This window comes from Mangifera indica, chromosome 10, assembly GCF_011075055.1.
Source record: "Mangifera indica cultivar Alphonso chromosome 10, CATAS_Mindica_2.1, whole genome shotgun sequence".
NCBI lineage: Eukaryota > Viridiplantae > Streptophyta > Magnoliopsida > Sapindales > Anacardiaceae > Mangifera > Mangifera indica.
The window spans coordinates 15,906,347-15,928,508 of record NC_058146.1 but is presented as its reverse complement, the minus strand read 5'-3'; the positions used below and the strand labels follow the sequence as shown (position 1 = coordinate 15,928,508).

Below are 22,162 nucleotides of genomic sequence, written 5' to 3'. Positions count from 1 at the left end.
TAAAGATGCCTATACAGAACCAGAAGTATTGGTAAACAATCCAATGTTTCATACTGAGCCATCAAATTATAGGGACAAAGTGAACACAGAGAGACAATCCAACCGTATGATAGGAAACTGGAAATCTATTTATAAACACGGTAAATACTCACTAATCTGGAATGCTTCTTTTATTTATTAAAAGTAGAAATAATACATTCAATCGAAAGGCCATGCTGATTCCTTCCCCCGCCACTGCTTTCCCGAGGCTGTGCTTACCGCGCTGTGAACTTAACACTCATGTCTAAATTTTCCAAAACTTCCGAAATATTTAGCTTACAACACTGCTAGTGGTTTTATAGTTAACAATATAAGAGGAAAAATCATGGCATTTCCATTTCCACGATCTTCAATCTTACATTCTTACATTCAAGGATGTAATAGAGTTTGGAGAAATCATCCAGACGGATAAAAGTTGAAATGTAAACTAATCCAATGCAAAGAAGTGGCCGAACTGGAGATAATTCATTCTCAAAAACACCCCACAATTCCTGTTCATCAGACAACCACATGACGAATGTTTCAGTCAATCTAGCAAGCAAAATTTTCTGCAGTTTCTCTTTTTCAAGGAGCACATCTCCAGCCACAGTACCAACTGCTGAAGCTTTGCAAACTATGCCTGCAAAAATTTATGTAAAATCTGTCATTCACAGCTGATAAATAGCTGAATGCAAAAAATGAAACAGAGAATTCAATGAAAAAAAAAATGCAAGTTCAAAGGATATCCAAAATCTCAATATGAACACTGAATGAAAGCTGTAAAACAGCAAGTGGGGCACATGAAGACATGACTTCAGGTTTACAGTAAGAAAGATAACCTGAAATGTAAGTGAAGGCAGAGGCACTTGTTCCCATTGTAAATATTCTTGATTTCCACTAATATAAATTTGTCCATCTAATCGTGTTTTGCCTTCTCTAGAATAAATGAAAGTGAAAAAACATACTACCGACAAAAATGATCTTTTAGCTTGTCAAATGAATGCTGAAAATGGCACCTCCAATCTTTTAGTTCAGGCCTATTACTTGCATTGTTTGATTGTATTCTCATGCTCCACTATCAGAACCATGGATTAAGCAAAGTGATTCATCCGCACTAGAATTTAGAAAGAGTTTTCTCTTCACATTCACACCACATAAGCAATAAAAGGAAATGTTTAATGCACACGAAAGAAATAACTTGTCCAAAATTATGAGCTTAGCCTGATTTTTCAGGAGCAACCTCTCTCAAAGAATATCTCGTATGATAAACTATGCCTAGGTCAATAAGACAGTAAGGGAAGCGTAAAGACAAACAGGAAAAAAAGATATTGCCCTCTCAACATGTGAAGGAGGGCCTACTTACTTCAACAATGTGCATAAATTGCATTCTGCTATCAACAACCACACTATCTGACAATTCTGCAATTTCAGATAATGGAGATATAAAGTGAGGGATGAACGACAAGCCTTCATTAATTTCTTCTAACCAGAATATCGTTTTTCTAGCCCATCTAAAATTTAACTCGAAGACTTCCCTGATGTATGGTCGCACGAGTAGCAAAAGCAACTTTGACAATTTCAGGCGTTGTGATTCCAACATTCAGCAGTAGTTAAGACTTGCCTGAGCACAAACACTGGCCGCACATAAAGGAGAAATTGGTTGTGAAGGTGGTGCATTCTCCTTCACTAGTTGTACAAAAAAAATTCAATCTTCCACTCTGCCCATCGAACTAGTCTGTTAGTAAATACATGATTGTCACTAAATATAGAACCAGAAGTCCTTGCTGTCAGTGAGATTGTTGAAAAAACAAGCTTAGATATTGTGGCTGGAAATACTTTGGCACAGACAGAACATGAAGGAAGATAAGCCTCTAAGTTCCTTGGAAGACGGGAGCTATAAGGTTTCAACATTAATTGGTGAGCTATAGGACACATTCCAATTTTGACTAAACCAGATAAGGTTTTCATCAGTTTGAGAACACCAATTGAAAGCTATTCAATAATATTAACAAGCTGATCCTCAAGCACTGCTTTTCTTTTCAAGAAAGCGGTCTTAAATGAGGATGCTTCAGCTGATGAAGCTTCAACAGAACCCTTAAGTTCTGATAGTTTCTCTCTTCAGCATCTAAAACCTCTAGTGCTTCTTCAACCTTATGTTCAGCCAAGAGAACAACAAGTTTATGCAAGAAAATCATCATGTGGTAATCAATTTCATTTGGCAAGGGCTCTTGGAGTTCAAAAATTCCTGAGTCTGGCTGAGATTCATCAATTTTCTCATTAGCTCCAAGCCAATCTTCCAATACACGGCAAACCCAGTCATCAGATCTTGGATAAAGATCCTTAGCCCGGAAATATGCTTTCGCAGCTCCCTTAACTCATGCTCCATTTCTACAACTTCTTCAGATAAAATGGTAATCTTAGTGCAGTTACCAAGTACACATTTATATGAACCAGAATTTCTAGTAATGTAGTCAACAACCGATCTAAGTTGAGAATCAGAAGGAAAAAGTTATCAAAAAATTAGTTCATAGCTAGAAAAATATAGCATCAAGGATAAGAGTCACATTCTAATATAACAAAAGTAAGATTTAACATTAATAGGAATCTATATCATTAGAGCTTAAAGGGTCGAATTAAACTGTGACACTTACAGCTCCAATACCGTCAACATGATGCCCCGACACTTTAACAATTTTAAATCGAACATTTGTAGGAACCGCTGACTGAGCCCACTACTTTAAAAACATTATGATATATAAAAAGCATCAAGGTGGAATCTCACTTCCACAAAACTTATTTGGTTTCCAACATACCCTTAATTCCTAAGAGAGCAGAAAACAACTTTTTATTTTAACCTACTCCCAAACATCATATGCTCCTAGACACTAATAAAAATTTTCATATACAATCGATTCAACGTCCTCCTATGGCCGGAGAAAATTAGCATCATACATCTTTCAAGATTTTTCATTTAGCCATAGTTAAGGACACTCTATTACCTCAAGAAAGCCAGGTATTTTGTTCGCACATTGCCAGATAAGTTTTCCACGCATCTTTCAAATCCAACAGCTCACAACATAGTCTTCCTACTCCCTGCATTGATAAAGATGATTAACTTATAATAAGGATGTGCCAGTATCTTACTCTACAGAGGGAAATAAGAGTATATACACTAATAGAAGTTACAAAAACAAACATCATAGTGAGAAGAACTATCAACAAAGTGATTTTATGTACTCATCGGAGTAAGAAAAATATAGAAAATTGTATCAAAGAGACATACCAACACAGAAATCATATGTGTTATTTGCAAGCAATATTGACCACACTCAGAATGACAACATATACACTGATTTAGTAATCACTGATTATTTAAAATTGAGGTATGCCAATAAGTAAATACAGAGCAGTATGACAAATTTGAGTCTTGATTATAAATTTTCAAAATTGATTGAGAAACAGAGACATGAAGAATAACATAAGAAGACTATTATTGAATTCAAAAAATCTATACATTGAATTGACCCTACCACTCTAAACCCTAAATTTTTAACAAATCAACAGTTTAACAACGAACAAACAAACTCATCCTCCTCCAAATCTTTTAATTTCTTCAACAATGCCTGTCTGACCTCCTCCAAATCTTTTTTCACCACCGTCAGCTCTTCAATGCTCTGAGCAGCAGCTGCCTTGTTCTCCAAACCCACAACAGCCTCCCACACATTAAAATTACAGCGGCCGCCGTTGCCGTTCACATAGCTCTCAATGACGGAATCAAATGAGGGAGACCCATGAACAAAAGGATTCCCAGCCGGAGAAAAAACTAGAACAGCCACTTCAGAACCTGTCAGCTTTGAGTACTCCTGTGCTTTACTGAAAAGACCTTTGCGCCTTTTACAGAAAGTCACCATCTTCTGTGACTCATTTTCAACAAGTCTGATCTCGCTTCTCCTTTTACGGGTCCTTATCTCCTTTTCTGCCATAATGTGAGGGAAAAAAGCGGATACAGGGTTATAAAGTAGACGCGAATCGCAGGTCCAACTATTGAAATGAAACCTTGAAGCCTTCCTGCACAACAGTTTTGAACATGCGCCAAATTTGAAACTTTAAAAAGTTGGGTGAAAGAGAAGATAGATATTAAGGGAAAATGCATAAAAACAGTGTAATGCATTCAAGAAATACCTCAAACGATTACTGCAGTTAACCTTTTGTACTTTGAAAATACTTGAACCAATGTAAGAATGTAAGTAATCAATCAATACAAGGAAATTTTGGCAAAGAAGAAAAAGGAATTCTTTGTGTTTTTCTTAGCGCAATTCTATGCAGCACAAGCAAGAAAACTAGTATATATAGTAGAGGTCCAGTCAAAAGTCAATCCTATCACCTTCAAAGTTTGACTAACCACTTGTTTTAAGACACGTGGAATGACCGTTGGAAATATAGCCTGGCAAATTAACTTGGGTAACGGTAAACTAATAAATGCTTGAATTTTAGGTTAACGACATCGTTTTGAGGATTTAATTCAATTTTATTTCAAATTCTCTAATTAAAAACATTCAATTTCGTTATGTTCTTCTCTCTCTAAAACATCTTTCTTTTCTCTCTCTAAACTTCTCTGACCTCCATTAATTTCTGCATTCACTTCTTCTTCTTGTTTCTGCACTCTTCTTGGTTCAGGTAGCATCGATGGGTATCACAGCCTCTGATCATGGCTGAAGGTACACAAGCTCAAGAGTTGAAACGGGACCTGATTCAAATTGTTCAGGAAGTTGAGTTGCACCAACAGAGATTACTCAAAGAATCCATCGATGAGATTAAAGGATTAATCGGAGGTCTCAGTATGCAACAGTCAGTGATCTTCTCAAAGCAAAAGATGGTGGATCTTATGGCATAGGAAGATGTAACTCCGGGAACAGAGCATCGGAGTCCATAGGAACGACTGACGAAGCTGGAGTTTCCCAAATTTGATGGCAGCAACGTTGATAGCTGGCTCTTGAGAGCCGAATATTTCTATAAGAAAAATCAGCATCAAAAGTGAAAGACGTGGGTGTCAAATGGAAGTGTAGTGACGTATACAGTTGAGACATCCTAACTGACCAGTACACTTGGACTTTGGTCTCACATAACTTGATTAATTCAATCAGACAACCGTTGTAATTAAACAATAAAATAATATTATTTTATTCAAATAATATATAAATTATTAATATAAATTTCAACCGAATGAAATCATTAATTCAAATTATAAATTTAAATTTCTTCAAATTACAAATTCAATCAAATGAAACTAGGGATTCGAATTTTTAGTTCAAACGATGAATTCAAATTGAATACTCTTAACTTAAATTTGATATTATTTAAAAAATAAGTCAAATATTTCAATTCAGATTTGAATCAAACAAATTTTAATCAAATTAAACAAAATCAATTCTTTTCGAATCTAACTCTACTCAATCGAATCAACTAAAACTGTGGTTTTCATAATTCTATTTTAATTTTTTTTATAATTTATTATTATTCCGACATTGATCTGATTTGTTGGTTTTTTCTTCGATGAAGGTTGTGTTTGGGTAGTGTAATTTCTCCGATAATTACTTTTTTTCTTAATTTAAGACACAATAAATGTTAGAAAGCTAATCTAAAAAGCGATTATGAAATAAGTTAATTATGAAAAATAGTCTATTTTATAATCAAATTACAAAAGTGCCCTGTTATTTTAATTAACTATATAGAATTTAAGAATTGGGTGGCCGGTGCCGCATAAGTGAAATTTTCTAAGAAAAAAAATTATAAAAGGAAAAATGAAAATACATGATAGAATTTGAATTTAAGGTTTGGAGTTGGGGTCGGGGATTTTACTTATTTTCCTAAAACAAACCAATTCAAGTCAATCAAAATTTTCAAATTTCAACTAACTTAGATCGAATCCAAAACAAAATTATTTTTGAATCAAGTTTTTTGGGTCAATCTTGTATTGAATTTAGTTCGTGTTTCACTGAGATTGAATTCAATCCTACTCTTGACGCCATAAAGAATTGTAAAATTAACCATAAATTTCCATGGTAATCAACACCCTTGCAACCAAGAGCTATAAATGTGATGATTTGATCTTCCATCCCAATTAACTTTTTAGGATGAATTTTTTATTTTGGAACAAAAATTTAGTCATTTTTTTATGAAATTTATTGTATTGATTTATGCATTATCATCTCGTTGTTTCTACACCCTTCTTGGTTTAGGTGGCATCAATTGGTATCAGGGTCTCGCAATTTTGATCATGAATGAAGGAACACGATCTCAAGAGTTTGAATGAGAGTTAGTTCAAATGGTGTAAACAGTTGAGTTGCACTAACAGAGATTACTCAAAGAATCCATCAATGAGATTAAAGGATTAATTGGAGGTTTCAGTATTCAATATGCAACAGTTAAAGATCTTTTTGAAACAAAAGAAGATGGATCTTATGACCAAAAAAGGTGTAACTTCGAGAATAGAGCATCAGAGTCCAAGAAAGCACAAAAATGCACATAACGGAGAATTTCAATGTTTCTAAAATATTTTGGTTTTTGAAATGCTTTGAAACCTATACAAAATGTTTTGGAGGTATTTCAACAATTTAAAAAAAAAATGAAAATGTGTTTCCTCAATTGAAAAAAACTTGAGCTAGGGCTTGGCCCTAGAAAGAGTGACCAGCGCAAGCAAATCAATGACTTGGGTATATGAAATTGGATCGTGAGAAGACAATGTAGATGAAGAAGAAAGTTAGTGTCGTTGCTCTGTATTGATTACGCTTGCAAAATTACAAAGATTTACACTTTTCTTTTAGAGCTATCGACCTAGATGACAAAGCTTAAAAATATATGCTTTGGCATTTTGGCTTTTACATTTTCATATGTCAATGTTTCTGTTTTCGAGCTACTTAGTCAAAGTCCATGGGGACTTTTGATGAAACTGGAGTTCCCCAAATTCGATGGCAGCTACCTTGATAGCTGGCTCTTCTTGAGAGCCATTTCTCGCGAACGGCTGCAGGACAAGCCATGGAAAAAAAATACTTTAGAGTTGAAAGCTCACTTACAAATTTCCATTTTTCATTTTTCTGCAACATGAATTTTCTCAAGTCATGATTGGTTACAAATTCATGGTAGACATTTACAAATTTCACAAAATTTCAGCTTTGAAAACAAAATAATACCGTCAACAAACCGAATACGAATGAAAAATTTACAATTATGAGTTACGAATACACTAATATAGTAATGATATATGATAATAAAGGAGCGTTTGGTTTAGATAATATTTTATTACTAAAATATAAATATTATATTGAAGATATATTACTTAGAAAATTACTAGGTATAAATAATTACTATATTTGATAAAATTTGATATGTATAAATAATTATTGTGTTTGGTTAAAGTTAATAAAAGATTACTAGTAAATTATTTTACTTAAACTTCATTGAATATAATTATTTTTAAGTATTTTTTATATTATTTGTCATATTAATTAAAAATAAATTTATTTTTGTCTCAAAAAATTAATAAATAATAATATAATTATAATAAAATTAAGATTACCTTAGTAATATTTAAATACCTAAACCTATATTACCTGTCACGTCAGCATTGGTAATAGAAGATTACTGTAATATTTTATTACTGACAAACCAAACAGAGGAATAAAAGATAGATTAACAAAGTAATCTTCAAAAACTGGAACCAAATAGCCCCTGAGAGGTATAATTTTATTTTTACTTATTCTTAGACCTGGCCACTGGCCGGTTTGGCCCGTGAACCGAAGCGAAACTGGCCCGTATAAAACCGGAACCAAAACCGAAAGAACCAGAACCGGATTGAACCGGAACCGAAACCGAATTTTGACGGTTCGATTCCGGTGTATATAATTTGAAACCGTAAACCGCCGATTCACACCCGGTTTATGAACCGACGATTTAGGGTTTCTGAACCGGTAATTTTATTTTATTTTATTTGAATTTTTTTATTTTTTAAAATTAAAAAAAAAATAACCAACGGTTCCTGCATATTTCAAAATATTTTGCAGGGGGTTGGTTCCTGCAAAAGATTTAAATTTTTTGTAAATTTCATTTCACCCCCTCTTTTTTTCAAATTTTTTATAAAAAAATTTCCTATATATATTCATTCAATCTCTCAACTCTTCCACACTAAATCCTTCAAACTCTCTCATTTACTCTCATTCTCATTCTTTCAATTTTTAATATTCTCTCAATCTTTCAATCAAATTCTCTCAAATTTAATTAAATTCTTTCTTTATTTTTTATTAATTTCAATTTCAATTTTTATTATACAATTAATAATTAATTATAGAATTTATTCCTATAATTAATTTTATTTACTATCTTTCATAATTAATCATATAATTTATTTTTTATTATGCAAAGGTAAAAGAACTACATAGATTTTAATTCTTTTAAACCTCAAGAAAATACGTAGGAAGCTTAATTGAAAAATTAAATTCAAGTCTTTCTTTTAATTTTCAATTATTGTAATTAATAATTTAAGAATTAAATCAAGATTATGTATTAGAATTGACTGTTCAATGTCGGTTTCAAATCGAAACCATCGATTCTGAACTGGGTTCATGAACCGGAACCATCAGTTCCGAACCGTGAACGAACTATCTTATTACGGTTTCGATTTAGGGTCCTTAATTTTTCGAACTATGAACCGATAATTTCAAACCGAAACCACCGGTTCATGAACCGTGGTCAGGACTACTTATTCTTATAAGATTTCTCTTATAGTGTTTCCGCTAAACCATTTTCTTTCTATTTGAGTCTACAATAGCGAATTTGTTTCAATCATTTGATCATTTTTTTTCTTTAAACTATGATGAACTTAACAGCGAAAACGACATTAAAGATGGCTAAAAACGTATCACAAATTAATATTTTGATACTTCTAAAATTTCTTATTAATATTTTATTTAATATTTGATTTATGTTTTTTTTACTCATGTGACAACATTTTATCTCCATCGTAAATGAGTTTTTTAAAATAAGATTTGAGAACTTTGTTTAATTCAAATATAAATATAAATAAGATAATTACATATATAATTTTGTATAATCTTAAAATAAATAAAAAATATAATTTGACAGATCAATCTACAAAAGCTTATAAGATAACTTATTAAAAGTTCGAGTACAACATAACCAAGAGGCCTTGAGTCATATTGTGGGCCTTTATTTATTAGTAGGTTTGTACAACTTGATTCACCAATATGATAGATCATATTGACATTCGCATAATACGATTCGATACAATTTGTCATCACTTCTAGTCTCAATTAAATAATTGATATCCCCATAGGAGAATTTCAAGAAAGGAAAAAGGAAAATGGAAAACCCCAGACAAAGGAAAGTGTTTGCTCCATTGATAGCAAGAGTAAGAAAGAAGTAAAGCCCTAGAGAGGGGTGAAAATGTCAAATAAAAAAAGGTTATTTCACAGGCTTTATTTCTTCCTTTTACCTTAAATAAAAAAAAAGCTTTAAAATAAAAGTAATATTATAGATATAAATGGTGGAAATTACCTATGCAAATAAATCAAAATATTATAATATAATTAAGTAATTTAATTATTTATTTTATTTTTAATTTAAAATATTAATTATAAATAATACACAAATTTACTTGCATATATTAGTAATCTCCATTTGCACATAAAATATTATTATTGAAATAATAATAATTCTAAGATATCATATTGGTAATTTTGTCGCATGTAGGGTAGATTTGAGTTATATAGAGTCCGAGTAAGGGTTAATTTAAACTCTATTTAAATCTATAATTTCTAATTTCGAGTTAGTGTATAATATCATTAAAGAGTTACCCATAAACAAATGAGATAAACTTGAGTTGAGCTTCAATTTGACTTTGACTAATATAAATTGAACATGGGTTTGATTTTGAGCTAACTCGGCTCAAATCATACCAAGTAAGTGAAAACCTCAAGTTTAGTAATCGACTCTACAACTATTACACAAAGTAAGTTAGAAGTTTAATATTCATATGTTTCTAACGAGTTTTAAATTCATATCCTCTTATTTGAATAATACTAATTTTGCCACTCAAGCTTTCCCTTGGAGGCTCACAACTTAAGTTTCTCTTTCAAAAAAGAGTAATATATATGTACTTAATTTTAAATACTTAATTAGATAGTATACGATAATATATCATATTAAATACTCAAAATAACTTTGTGAAAATAAAGGGCCAGTAACCTTACAGGTAGCAGTAATGAAACATGGGTGATTGCCCACAGTGAATGATAGTCTCTATAAAGGGAAAAAGAAAACTTTTGTACCCAAAAGGCCTCTTTGTCAGAAAATTTACAGCAAGGCTACGGAATTAGCCAATAAGGACTCTCTCCTCTCTGCTTCTATGTGAAATCAGATAGAAAATAAAATAAAATTTAAAAAAAAAAAAAAAGTTCATAACTTTTGTCACAAGAGAAGACAAGAAAACTGACACAAATAATAGAACCAAAAGGAAAAGGGTACTATAGTAATTTCACAACCACATATCCTTCCGTATACACAAATCACAGATCATTTGACTGGTCTCTCCTTTGACCAGTCTTACACAACACAACTCCAGCTCTTTGCTCAGTCCTCTCTGCAACAAAATTTTCCTCTCTGGTTTTCTTCCTCTTAATGATTTGATTCTCTACTTTCCCCACTTCCCTTCTCAAGGGCGTGTGGTCTAAATTTGTTTAGACAACGATAAAGGATGAAATGGTAATTTCAAACAAAATTTGGCTCAAATTTAAAATAATTAATTCAAAATCAAATTTAATGTTTTTGTATTATCGAGGAAGAAAAATAATTGTTTGAATCCAAAATCATTACCGAAGAAGAAAAAGAAAAAGAAAAATTGACAGACAAACTCTAATTCAGACAAGATAAAATAGTAATCTGAATTCAAGCAACTCAAACAAAAAAATTCACCCATACTTAAACATTTGTATTTAAGTTAATGCACAGTATATAATAGTAAGAGACCCATTGGACAAAGATTCAAATTAAGTCTAACCCAAATAAAAGTTAGCTTAAACTCAATTCGAATTCAAAATAACCAACTCAAAATTAAGTTTAACTTGTTTGAATCATTGGAAAAGAAGAAGAATCATCGACAAGACGAGCTCTGATTGAATACAAATCAAACAATAATCTAAGCTCGAGCAACTCCAATCAAATGCAGCTATATTTAGATGTTTGCATTATAAGATGATAAACATTATTTAATAGTTTGTTTTTGTATGATTGATAACTCAACGTGTTAGTTTTCACCCAAATGTTTGTATTTTAAGACGATAAAGATCACTTGCATATTGTATACATGTTTTGGCTTGACATATAAGATAATAAAGATTGTCAGCTAATCAAGATTTGTTGAGTATTTAGTTACGTTTTTGATGTTTTTATGATACAAATGTTTGCATTAAGATGATAAAGACAAGTCATTCTCATATTTATATACACAAATTAAGGACTAAAGACTTAAACTTTGGAAGTGGATTCAAATTGAATCAAGTTTGAGTTTGAATTAACTCGAGTTTGACTTAACTTAAAATAGTCAAACTCAAGCTCAATGGGTTTCCCTTAAATCAGTTCGAGTTTAGCTTGAGTTGTAAAAAGTCGAACTTGAATTCAACTCTAGTCAACTATAACATACACTGAACTTAAATTAAAATTAATTAAAACAATATCGTTTTGATGTGTTTTTAATCAAAATAATAACATTTTAACAAAATTAAATTGTTTTTTTTTAACTCATGAACTTAATGAACCGAACACCTTCAAATTTGATAGTATAAAATCATGGGTTCAAATTCAAGATCATAAACAAACTTGTTCAAATCAAGGTAACCAATTTAGTTCAAATCTACCCGAACCTAAACTTTTTTTTTTATTTATCAAATCTTTAATTGCATAATTAATTTCTTAATCTCCTTATCAGTGTCATCAAACAAAACCTTACTAGTATACAAATTAAGGCGCGTGGAGTTGGGATTTTCCATGAAAATGCTTGACTTATTTGAAGAATCTCCCTCTTTATTTTATTAAGATCTTTTCCAAAGTTTTAGTTACTGCATGATGAAGCCCCAAGTTTTCATCCAGGGGTGGATTTGGTGGAGTCCACTAATTAATGTTTGATTCCAACTAATTAAACTTAATTAAAGTTTGGTAATTTGGTTTAAGTTCGAAAATCCATTGGTACTATCTCATCGAAGCTCTTCTCCTTTCTTTTTATATAACTCTTCGTATTTATTATTTGAGTTAACTCAAATTTAAATTTGAATTAAATATTTTAGATTTGAATCAAATTTAAACTGAATTAAGTAAACTAGTTCGAATTTGAATCTATTTTCGATCAAATGAATTGAATTTGAGTTAAAGTTTGATAACTCGGCTTGAGTTCAATAGCTCACCAATGTCACTGTACCAAAGTTTTTCATATATAACTATTTAAAAAAAAAAAATTCACTCTTCTTCTCCTTTTAAGAATCATTGTTACTATTTAAATTAATTCAAACTAGAACTTAATTTTGAGTTGATATTATGAATTCAATTTGAGTTTGAGCTTACTCTTATTTGAGTTCGAATCGATTCAAATACACCTCTAATTTCAACAGGAATCTGGTCTCCTAAACTGCCATTCAAACAACTTTACAAGCAACTCTTCAAACTACAATTGAAAGAGACTAAGTCAAGTTATCTATCCGACCCATATGAATTCATTCAAGAATCAATGCATATTACAATAACATTATCAAGCCCTAATTAATTAGGGTTTAAGAGACATAACATAAAAATATATGAGCATACAACATAAAAATGGATGTGGGATTAATTAATTATCAATCAATTATATGTACAATAAAATGGGATTGAGCTCTCTCTTTCTCTTTGACTGAACCTATCTTGAGATGAAGATGAAGATGATGGTGGTTATGATGGAGGTGAGGAAGAAGAAGATTGCTGGCTCTTTTTGGAGGCCAAAACAAGGATGGAGTTAGCAAGCTTGTTAATGGCATCAACAAGGCCGTTGATTCCTTCCTTGTTAATCTCAGTCTTGTCTTTTTCAATCTGGAGTCTTCTCTCATGGAGACTTACAAGATCTTTATGTCTTCTCTCCTCTCTCTCTTCAGAGGCCTGAAGGGCTTCTGCTATTATGGCAGCACTTTTGGAAATGGCTGTGCCCACTTCATGAGAAGCACTTGCACTTTCGCTTGCTCCCTCTCCTCCATATCTCCTCCTCCTCTTTGCAGGGGAGTCTGAGTAACCACTTGTATCCGAGTCTGATTGATGAGACTGTGGTGGCTGATCAGCTACATGTGGCTGAGGAGGGGGCGGTGGAAGAGGAATATGAGGAGGCAACGAATGGTGATGATGAAGTAAAGTTAAAGGCCTCTCGATCACCACATGAGGATATGAAGCTGACCCACTTACCATTACTCTTTGACCTGATCCTTTCTTCTCCACCACCCCCACTAGAGCTTCATATATCTGAAACAACATGTTGCTTGGCAAGTTCCTATCTTTCCTCTCATTCTTCTCCATCTTCCAATAAGATTGTTGTTGTTGTTGCTGTTGTGGTTCAGATTCTGCAACTTTTCTTTCATAATCTCTCACTTTCTTGTAGTCTCTCATGAGATTATCCCACTTGTCATTGCATTGGTTTTGACTCCTCAAACACCCTTTTCTCCAACAATAATCTTCAACCCATTTCCATCTCAGCTCGGTTGGTTTAGAAACTCTACCTTCACTTTGTTGATCTCCACCACTGCTTCTCTTCATTCTCCTCTCATCATCCATCTGTTTTGCTTCTATCAGCACCATGGTTTCCCCCACAGTCCAGTTCCCTTTTCTGTATTCTCTCATTCCTCCTCCATCACCATCACCACCACCACCACCACCTTGATCAGCCATTTCTTCCAAAATGCATGCGATGAAAAATAAATTTAAAAAAAGAGCAAGATCGAGAGTAGCTGAGAGAAGCTTGAGTAAGATTTTAAAGAATAGAGAGAACGGAGGCCAATGGGGTCATTGTCTAAATGCTCTCCTTTAGGAGACTTTGATTTGCTATGGGGTGTTGAAACTAGTCAAATCTCACTAACTTTTGCTGGTTTAGGCAAACGACCATTCAATTTAGGGTGGCTTGTATGTACCCGAGTTTAATTTGGGGCTCCCTTCCATTCGAATCGAATTCATAATATTTAATTTAAGGTCGAACTTATCTTAACTAACGTATAATATCAATAGAGAGAATTGATAAGTGAATAATATTGTTAGAGAACCAAAAAATATTATCGGAGAGATGAATAATGTTATCGAATAGACAAATGGGTTGATCTTGATTAAAGTTTGACTTAAATTGAACTGGTTCAGTCTTGAAAGTTGATTTAACTTGATTCAACTGAGTTTGAATTTAGCTAGATAAAACTCGAGTCAAGCTCAAGTTAAGAGGGTTGTTTTGTTTTTCAAACTAAGTTAAACTCAAGCTAAAAAGAGTTTAGTTTGGTCTGATTTACAAGTCAATTGATAACTAAATTCAGTTTGAGCTAGACTTAGGACTCAATTCAAGTCAAATTATTATCAAAACAACGTTATTTTATTAATAAATAATAAATTTAAACTACAAACTTAAGTTATAAACTTAAGTCAAACTTTAAACTTAGAGATCGACTCAAATTCAAACTATCTTTAACTTTGGTTCAACAAACTCACGTTGTCTAATTTTTTATTCGAATCGAAATTGAGTCAAATATATTTAAGTTTAGTTCAATTTATATCTACCTTTAATCTCGATCTGAATCACTAAATTGAATCTCTAACTAAAAAATAACTTATTCGGATTGAATAATTAATTTAAATAGAGCCAACTTGGATAAACTCCACCCCATTAATGCATATAGCCCAGGAGAAGATAGATGCTGACCAACTTCATCTTTTCTTGTTGTTTGGTTGGTGGGTATCCTTAAAATTGACAATCATTTTCATGTGTGAAGAGATGAACTCATGAACACACAACTTACAAATAAATAAATAATCTTAATGATAAAGGTGAAAGATGTTTCAAATCCAAAGCCACTCATTCAAGCCACACTTTGTGATCGGGCAAAGGAAATCTACAGTGAGAGAGAGAGAGAGAGAGAGAGAGGGCATCATGATAAAGAAAAGGCCAAGCAAATCCATTCAAGACTGACATTTCTACGAGCCCCAAAAAATTTTTTACAGAGAGAAAGAGAGAGAAGAGGAAGATCGGTTGGGGGTTGGGAGAAAAAAAGATAGGGTGTTTGCAGGAATACAAAGAGAATTGTGAAGATGAGTTCTTTCAAATGCCTCAACAAGACTTGGTTTCTTCTCCAATCATCATACTCTGTTCTCTTTTGTATTATTATTATATTGAGTAGGGTTCGGTTCGATTCATATATAGTTGAGTTTGAATTCGAGTTCGAGTTCATCAAGCTCATAAAAATCAAGCTCGAATTCTATTCGACTCATTTTTTGTTATTAAAATGATATCGTTTTAATACATATTAGTCAAAACGATATCGTTTTATATCAAAATTTTTAATTAAAAAATCTGACGATTAGCTCGAGCTCGACCGAACTCTATTAGGGCTGACTCATTTTGGATTTATTCGAGTCAAACTCGAACTCAAACTTGAGTTGACTCAGTTCAAGTCCAGCCCTAATATTGAGTTATATATATATATATAAAAGATAGGTTCAAATGGGATTAGCCTTAAGGAAATCCTAATTTAAATTCAAATTGAACCAACTTAAATCTAATGTGTCATCAACAAATTTATATTTTTTAAGGGTAGATATAGATCGAATTGAATTTAAGTAGTCTTTAACTTTAGTTTGATTTGAATAAAAAATGATTAAACTCAAGTTTGTTAAGTTAAAGTTAAGAGTAATTTAAGTTCAATTTAATCCATAAGTTCAAAGATTGATTCAAATTTATAATTTAAATTTCTGATTTAAATTTATGGCTTTCCTTTGTGGTCCACTGATAAAAATAGTATTATTTTATCTAAATAATAAGAAAAACAATGTCGTTTTGTTTGTTATTTAATATGACTCGATTCGAATCATGAGTCAAACTCAAATTGAATCAAGTCAAGCCGAATTGATATGTCAATATAGAATTTTTATACTTCTAACTTGAAACATTTGTAAATTTATTTGTATAATACCACATTGTAATCAAGCCTTTATTATGTGTTTTTGATGCAATAATAATTTATGTGCAAATGTTTAGGTATTTACGAATACAAACAAATTGATTATATAATTATATGATTATATAATTTTTAATTAAAAATAAAATAAATAATTAGACTGTTTAATCATATAATGATACGTCAATTTATTTGTATATATTAAAATACTTACTATTTAGATATATATAATAAATTTAATAATAAAATTATATACACAACTTTATATATAAATAATAATGTATCACTATATGATTAGATATTATTTTATCTTTAAATTTTAATAATCTAATCATATAATAACATATCATTATTTGTATATAAAAGTTATATACAGAGCATTACTCTAAATTTAATACACTCAAATAAGTTATAAATCTAGTACTCATATAGTCGTATACATTTGGTTGTAGTCACTTAAATCGAGACATAATTTTTAACATAAATCTACAAAAATTCTACAATCAGAGAGAAGAGGTAATTATTTTTTAACAATGGCATTATAAAGAAATTAATATTTGTAATTTATTAAAATTTTAAGTCAATATAACTTAACCCATAACTAATTTAGAGTAAAATTATGTTTTAACAATGACATCAAAATGATATTAATATTTGAAATTAAAATTTTATATTTAATTATATAATAAAATATTATTGTTAATTTATAAATTTATTAAAAAACATTATAATGATTTTTTAATTTTTTTTTATTGTTTGAAATAAAATTTTGAAAATAAAATTTTGAAAATAAAAAAAATCATGTTAATTATATAATATTGGGGGGAAGGAAAAATATGATAATTATAAAGAAAAATCTTCAACAAAAGACTAAATAACATGATTAAGATTCTAAGGACACGCTAATCATTTGGGTTAGTCACACAATCTCATGCTACTACTAATATAATTTACAAATGTCAGAAAATATAAATTATAATAATGATAATATTTATTAAAAATCTGATAAGCCCTAAAGTTTAGAAAATAGAAAAGTAACCCCAAATTTTAGATTCACGATCAGGAGGACAGTTTTGTCCTTTAGCAGGTGTCAATTTCGTCCTTTGAAGGAGGACATTTAAAGCCTGCATGCCACGTCAGCAAACTTTTTTAACACTTTTAGAATTTTAGTCTGCCAGCTAGGACATGAAGAAGTTGTACAAAGTTCAAAATCGGTATGACTGGGAAAGGAGGGCAATCAATCACGGGTCCTGACACATGTGTAGATAAATTTTATTAATTTTTTGATTATATATAACTAAATATTATAAAAAAATTATTTTTTAATTTAAAATTATTTAATTATATATTATATATTTATATGAATAAATTATTTAAAACCCGTTTAATTACATCATATCATGTTAATTTATATGCATTAGTAAGATTAAACATATCATATTATTCATCAGTAAAATTATATATACGTATTTTAAATACATAAATATGTGTATATTTAATATATGTTATCACGTGATTAGATAACTTTAAATTAATAATAAAATAATATTCAATCATATAATGATACATAAAAATATATACTTACTTATGTATTTAAAGTGATATACATAGTATTACTTATTACTCATAATTAGAGTGAGTGGTGGGTCACACCTAGGGTTAGAATTGAATCGAGCTAGTTCAACTCGATTCTACTTGATTCAAATTCATTTATTTTGAATTTGAACCAAGTTCAAATTAAAAGGTTCGATTTGTTTTAAAATCAAACTGAACTCGAGCTATAAAAAGTTCAATTTGGTTTGACTCATGAGCTAGATAAATAACATAATTTAATTTAAATTTAAATCATAACTCAATTTAAATTATGTTAAATAATTATTAAATAATATTATTTTATTCATAAGTCGTAAATTGAAACTACGAATCTAAATAATATATTTAAGCAATTAATTTAAGTTATAAATTCGAATCTAAGCCATATGCATAGCAGTGTTCTTATCTGCATTATTAGAGGCAATTAATTGGATGTAACTGTTTTTGATTGAGTGAAGTTTTGGTACACAATTAAATACTTGTAGGACCTAGAGGTCAGAAATTGCACTGACGAGAGTAAATATCATTTTCCTACTTAGAGTTTGGTTTGAAAAACACTTTTTTTTCTTCTCGAGTACATTTATATTAAAAAATTAATAATATAGAGATAAAATAATAATTTTATTATATATTAATTTTGAAAATACAAAAGAATAAATTTTAATTAAATTTAATTATTTTAAGTATAACAATTTAACTCCTAAAAATATTATTGTATTTTATTCAAATCTTTAAAGAGATAACTGTTAATTTTTAAACTATTAAAGGGTAAAATGGTATTTTAAAAATATCAAAAAAACCTCTTGACTTTTTAAAAATGTCTAATAACCCTTAGAACATTTTAAAAAAATTTCTGATAATTTCAAAAATTATAATTTATTTCATAATATACGATTGCACAATAAGGGCACTTCTACCTATAAGAAGAAATAAAGAAAATAAGTCGTTTCTTAATCATTTGGATATTTAAAAAGTTATTTTTTATTTTTGTTTATATAGAGTTTTATAATAATTTTGAAGAATAAAATAGTAGGAAATGATAATTTTACCCCCTTAATACTGTTATTTTATTAAGAAAAATTAATTTTGGATGAAAAATTGTTATTTATACTTAATTTTTAGGTAAAAAAATGTTATTTATGTCAATTAATAACAGAAAAATGTTTTAAGATTAAGCCTTGAGTGGGAAAATATAATTTCACTACACTAGTGAAATTGAAATGTCTTCACCACTATACATATTAGGGTTTGGGTCAGGCTAACATGCCTCATGAAGTAAATAAATAAATAAATATATAATATGGTGCGTCAACCTGTTAAACGTCTACGGAAAGATAACTTATGTCTATTTTGGGTTTGAAATAAAAAAATAAGCAAATATATCACATTCAAATTAATCTAAATTTCAATTTGAATTGAGTTTATTCCATTAAGTCCACTCTTATAATAAGTTGATATAAAATTAAAGTAAATATTGTTTAACGGTGACATCATGAAGGCAGACATGTCACATATTTAAAGTGCAAGAGTATGATATGTAGTCTTAGTACTAATTATCACGATCCTACTCAAAACATACAACCTTAGTGAAAAGATGCAAGATTGAAGCTAATTACATGACCATATTTGAATTGTGCTGGCTTTATGTACAAATATAAGATACAAAGTAGACATGTCAAAAGCACGAAGTGGAAAAAAAACCCTATTATATTAGTCTCAACTGAATACTAATTATTTATACATGTTTATAAATAGATCTAACCGTTAAGATCTACACACATAATTTTAGATGAACGATGAGGATTTGCCCTAAAAAAGTAGGACTTCTAGTACTATTCTAGTTTACTCTTTGAGTATGGTATAACTTTATTTTCCCCTTTGGGTGAATATATCATGGAGCATCATGTTCTCCAGAACCCAAGCCTGAAGCCTCCCATTGGGCCTAATGGACCTTTGAACTTAGGTTGGACATGGCACAATGCAGCCCATTGCATATCAGGTTGCGAAGCCCATTTGTGGAAAGAAGTATTAATATAAACATGACCCAGATAGCTTTGCTAGTAAAGGTGGGGGCATTCAAGTAATTTAGCGTGAGTTTGAAAATTATTAAAGATATTAAAAGATCAAATTTTTGATTTATTTAGTATAGTAATTATGAGATCAATTATTAAATTCAAAGTTCTCTTATTTGATATGATCAGTTTTTACTTGATTACTAATTTGTTTTAGTTATTGAATCTAAATAATGGTAATTTAAGTTCGGCGTAAATAAAAATACTCATTTTGAATATGGTCGAATAGTAATAAATATGATATTAAAGAAGATCATGAGTTTCTAGAGGGAAAAAATCATTAAATAAGAAAAACAAATTATTTAAAAAAAGTTAAAAAAGGAAAAATACCATTGAAAAATAAGAGCTTTGATGAAGAATTGACATCGATAGATTATACCCAAACCGAGCATAGGTAGAATACTTCTAGTTGCCCATTTTGGATATTTCATTAGCGAATATACTTCCAATTCTCAATGGATGTTTCCTTAAAATATTAAAGAAAAAGATTATATTATTAAATGATTATATGATTTTTAATTAAAAATAAAATAAATAATTAGATCGTTCAATTATATGATGATACATTAATTTGTTTGTATCTTTTAAAATACTCACTGTTTAGATATATTGTATTACTATTTCAAAAGATATAATAAATTTAATAATAAAATTATGTATATAATTTTATATATAAATAATGATTTGTCACTATATGATTAGAGATTGTTTTATATTTAAATTTCAATTATCTAATCATATAATGACATGTCATTATTTGTGCATAAAAATTATACATATAACACTATTCTAAATTTAATGGACTTAAATGAGTTATAAATCAAGCACTCACATACTCATATACATTTGGTTATGGTCACTCAAATTGAGACACAATTTTTAACTAAAATATACAAAATTTTGATGCACGTGAAATAGAAGAGGTAATTATTTTTTAGCGATGACATTATAAAGATATTAATATTTGTAATTTATTAAAATTTTAAGTTAATATAAATTAACCCATAACTAAATTATGAATAAAATTATGTATTAATAATGAATATTAATTTATATAGGGATAATAATATATTATTTTACGACTAAATATTATTTTATTTTTATTTTTAATTTTTAATTATTTAATTATATAATAATATATTATTATTAATATATAAATTATTATTTATTATTAATATATATTGTTTTATTAGCAATTTGTCTAAAGAATTTACTCAGGGTCTTTATAGTGGTTTTCATTCATCACTATCTAAAGAGAATTCCTTGTTATCTTCAACCAGTGATACTTCATTCATCGCTTTCTAAGTTTGAATTCTGGGAACCCTTTCTGACCTCTTTAAAATTGGGAGGAATAAGAGTGGGATTACCGAAGGAGAGAGAGAAAATTGGCTTTTGTTTGGACAACCTTTGGCTGGGTGAAGGGGAGAGTGGGATTACCAATTTTTGATAGACCTTAGGATACACATTTTTTTATAAGCCCAATGATTATTTCTCATCCAAGGTTTCATGCAAACCTAACCTTTCATCTTTTAATTATCGAAAATGTAAATTGTTACTTATAAACTATTAAAATTAATAGAAATAGTTTACTCTAAGAGTAAAATCATCATTTAATTAATAATATATATTAAAAATAATAAAATATTATCTATTACCTCCCTATGTTTAGAAAACTAATAATTTCTTTCAGGATTAAATTTTAAAATTTTATATTTTTTTTATAGGGTTTCATTCTTTTTCCCTCCCCTTCTCCAGTGCCATCACTGGTCAAATTCTCTCTCCCTCCCCCTTTTTGGTTTTTCTCTCCCTTTTATTCTCCATTCCGACATTGAAAATCGAAGAGACCGACGAAACAACCAAAGAAATCTCTGAATGAAGCAACCTAGACAACGGACGAGACAAAGCCTCGTCTTTATCTTTGGAAGAAGACTTCATCTCTTCGATATTCAACATCGAAAAGAGAAGAAAAGGAAGAGAGAAGCCGAAAAAGGGGAAGAAATGAGAGGAGAAAGAATTCCACAAGGGATGGTGCTAGAGAAGGGGAGGGAAAAAGAAAGAAAACCTGAGGGGGAAATGAAGATTTTAAAGTTTAATCTTAAAGAGAAATTATTAGTTTTTTAAACCTAAGGGAAAACGCATAATATTTTATTATTTTTAATATATTAATTGTTAAATAATGATTTTGTCCTTTGAGTTAATTATTTTTATTAATTTTAACAGTTTATGGGTAAAAATTTGAATTTTTGA

At 29.9% G+C, this 22,162-nt stretch overlaps 1 protein-coding gene and 1 pseudogene across 1 annotated transcript; both read right to left on the bottom strand.

Moving 5' to 3' along the window:
• Positions 1–145: 145 nt before the first annotated feature.
• On the bottom strand, positions 146–4,001 carry LOC123226803 (annotated as a pseudogene).
• An 8,765-nt stretch (positions 4,002–12,766) lies between these two features.
• LOC123228232 (trihelix transcription factor ASR3-like) lies at positions 12,767–14,162 on the bottom strand. Its single transcript, XM_044653552.1, has one exon. It carries the CDS (start codon positions 13,987–13,989, stop codon positions 13,009–13,011), a length of 981 nt encoding a protein of 326 aa, XP_044509487.1. The 5' UTR covers positions 13,990–14,162; the 3' UTR covers positions 12,767–13,008.
• Positions 14,163–22,162: the final 8,000 nt, after the last annotated feature.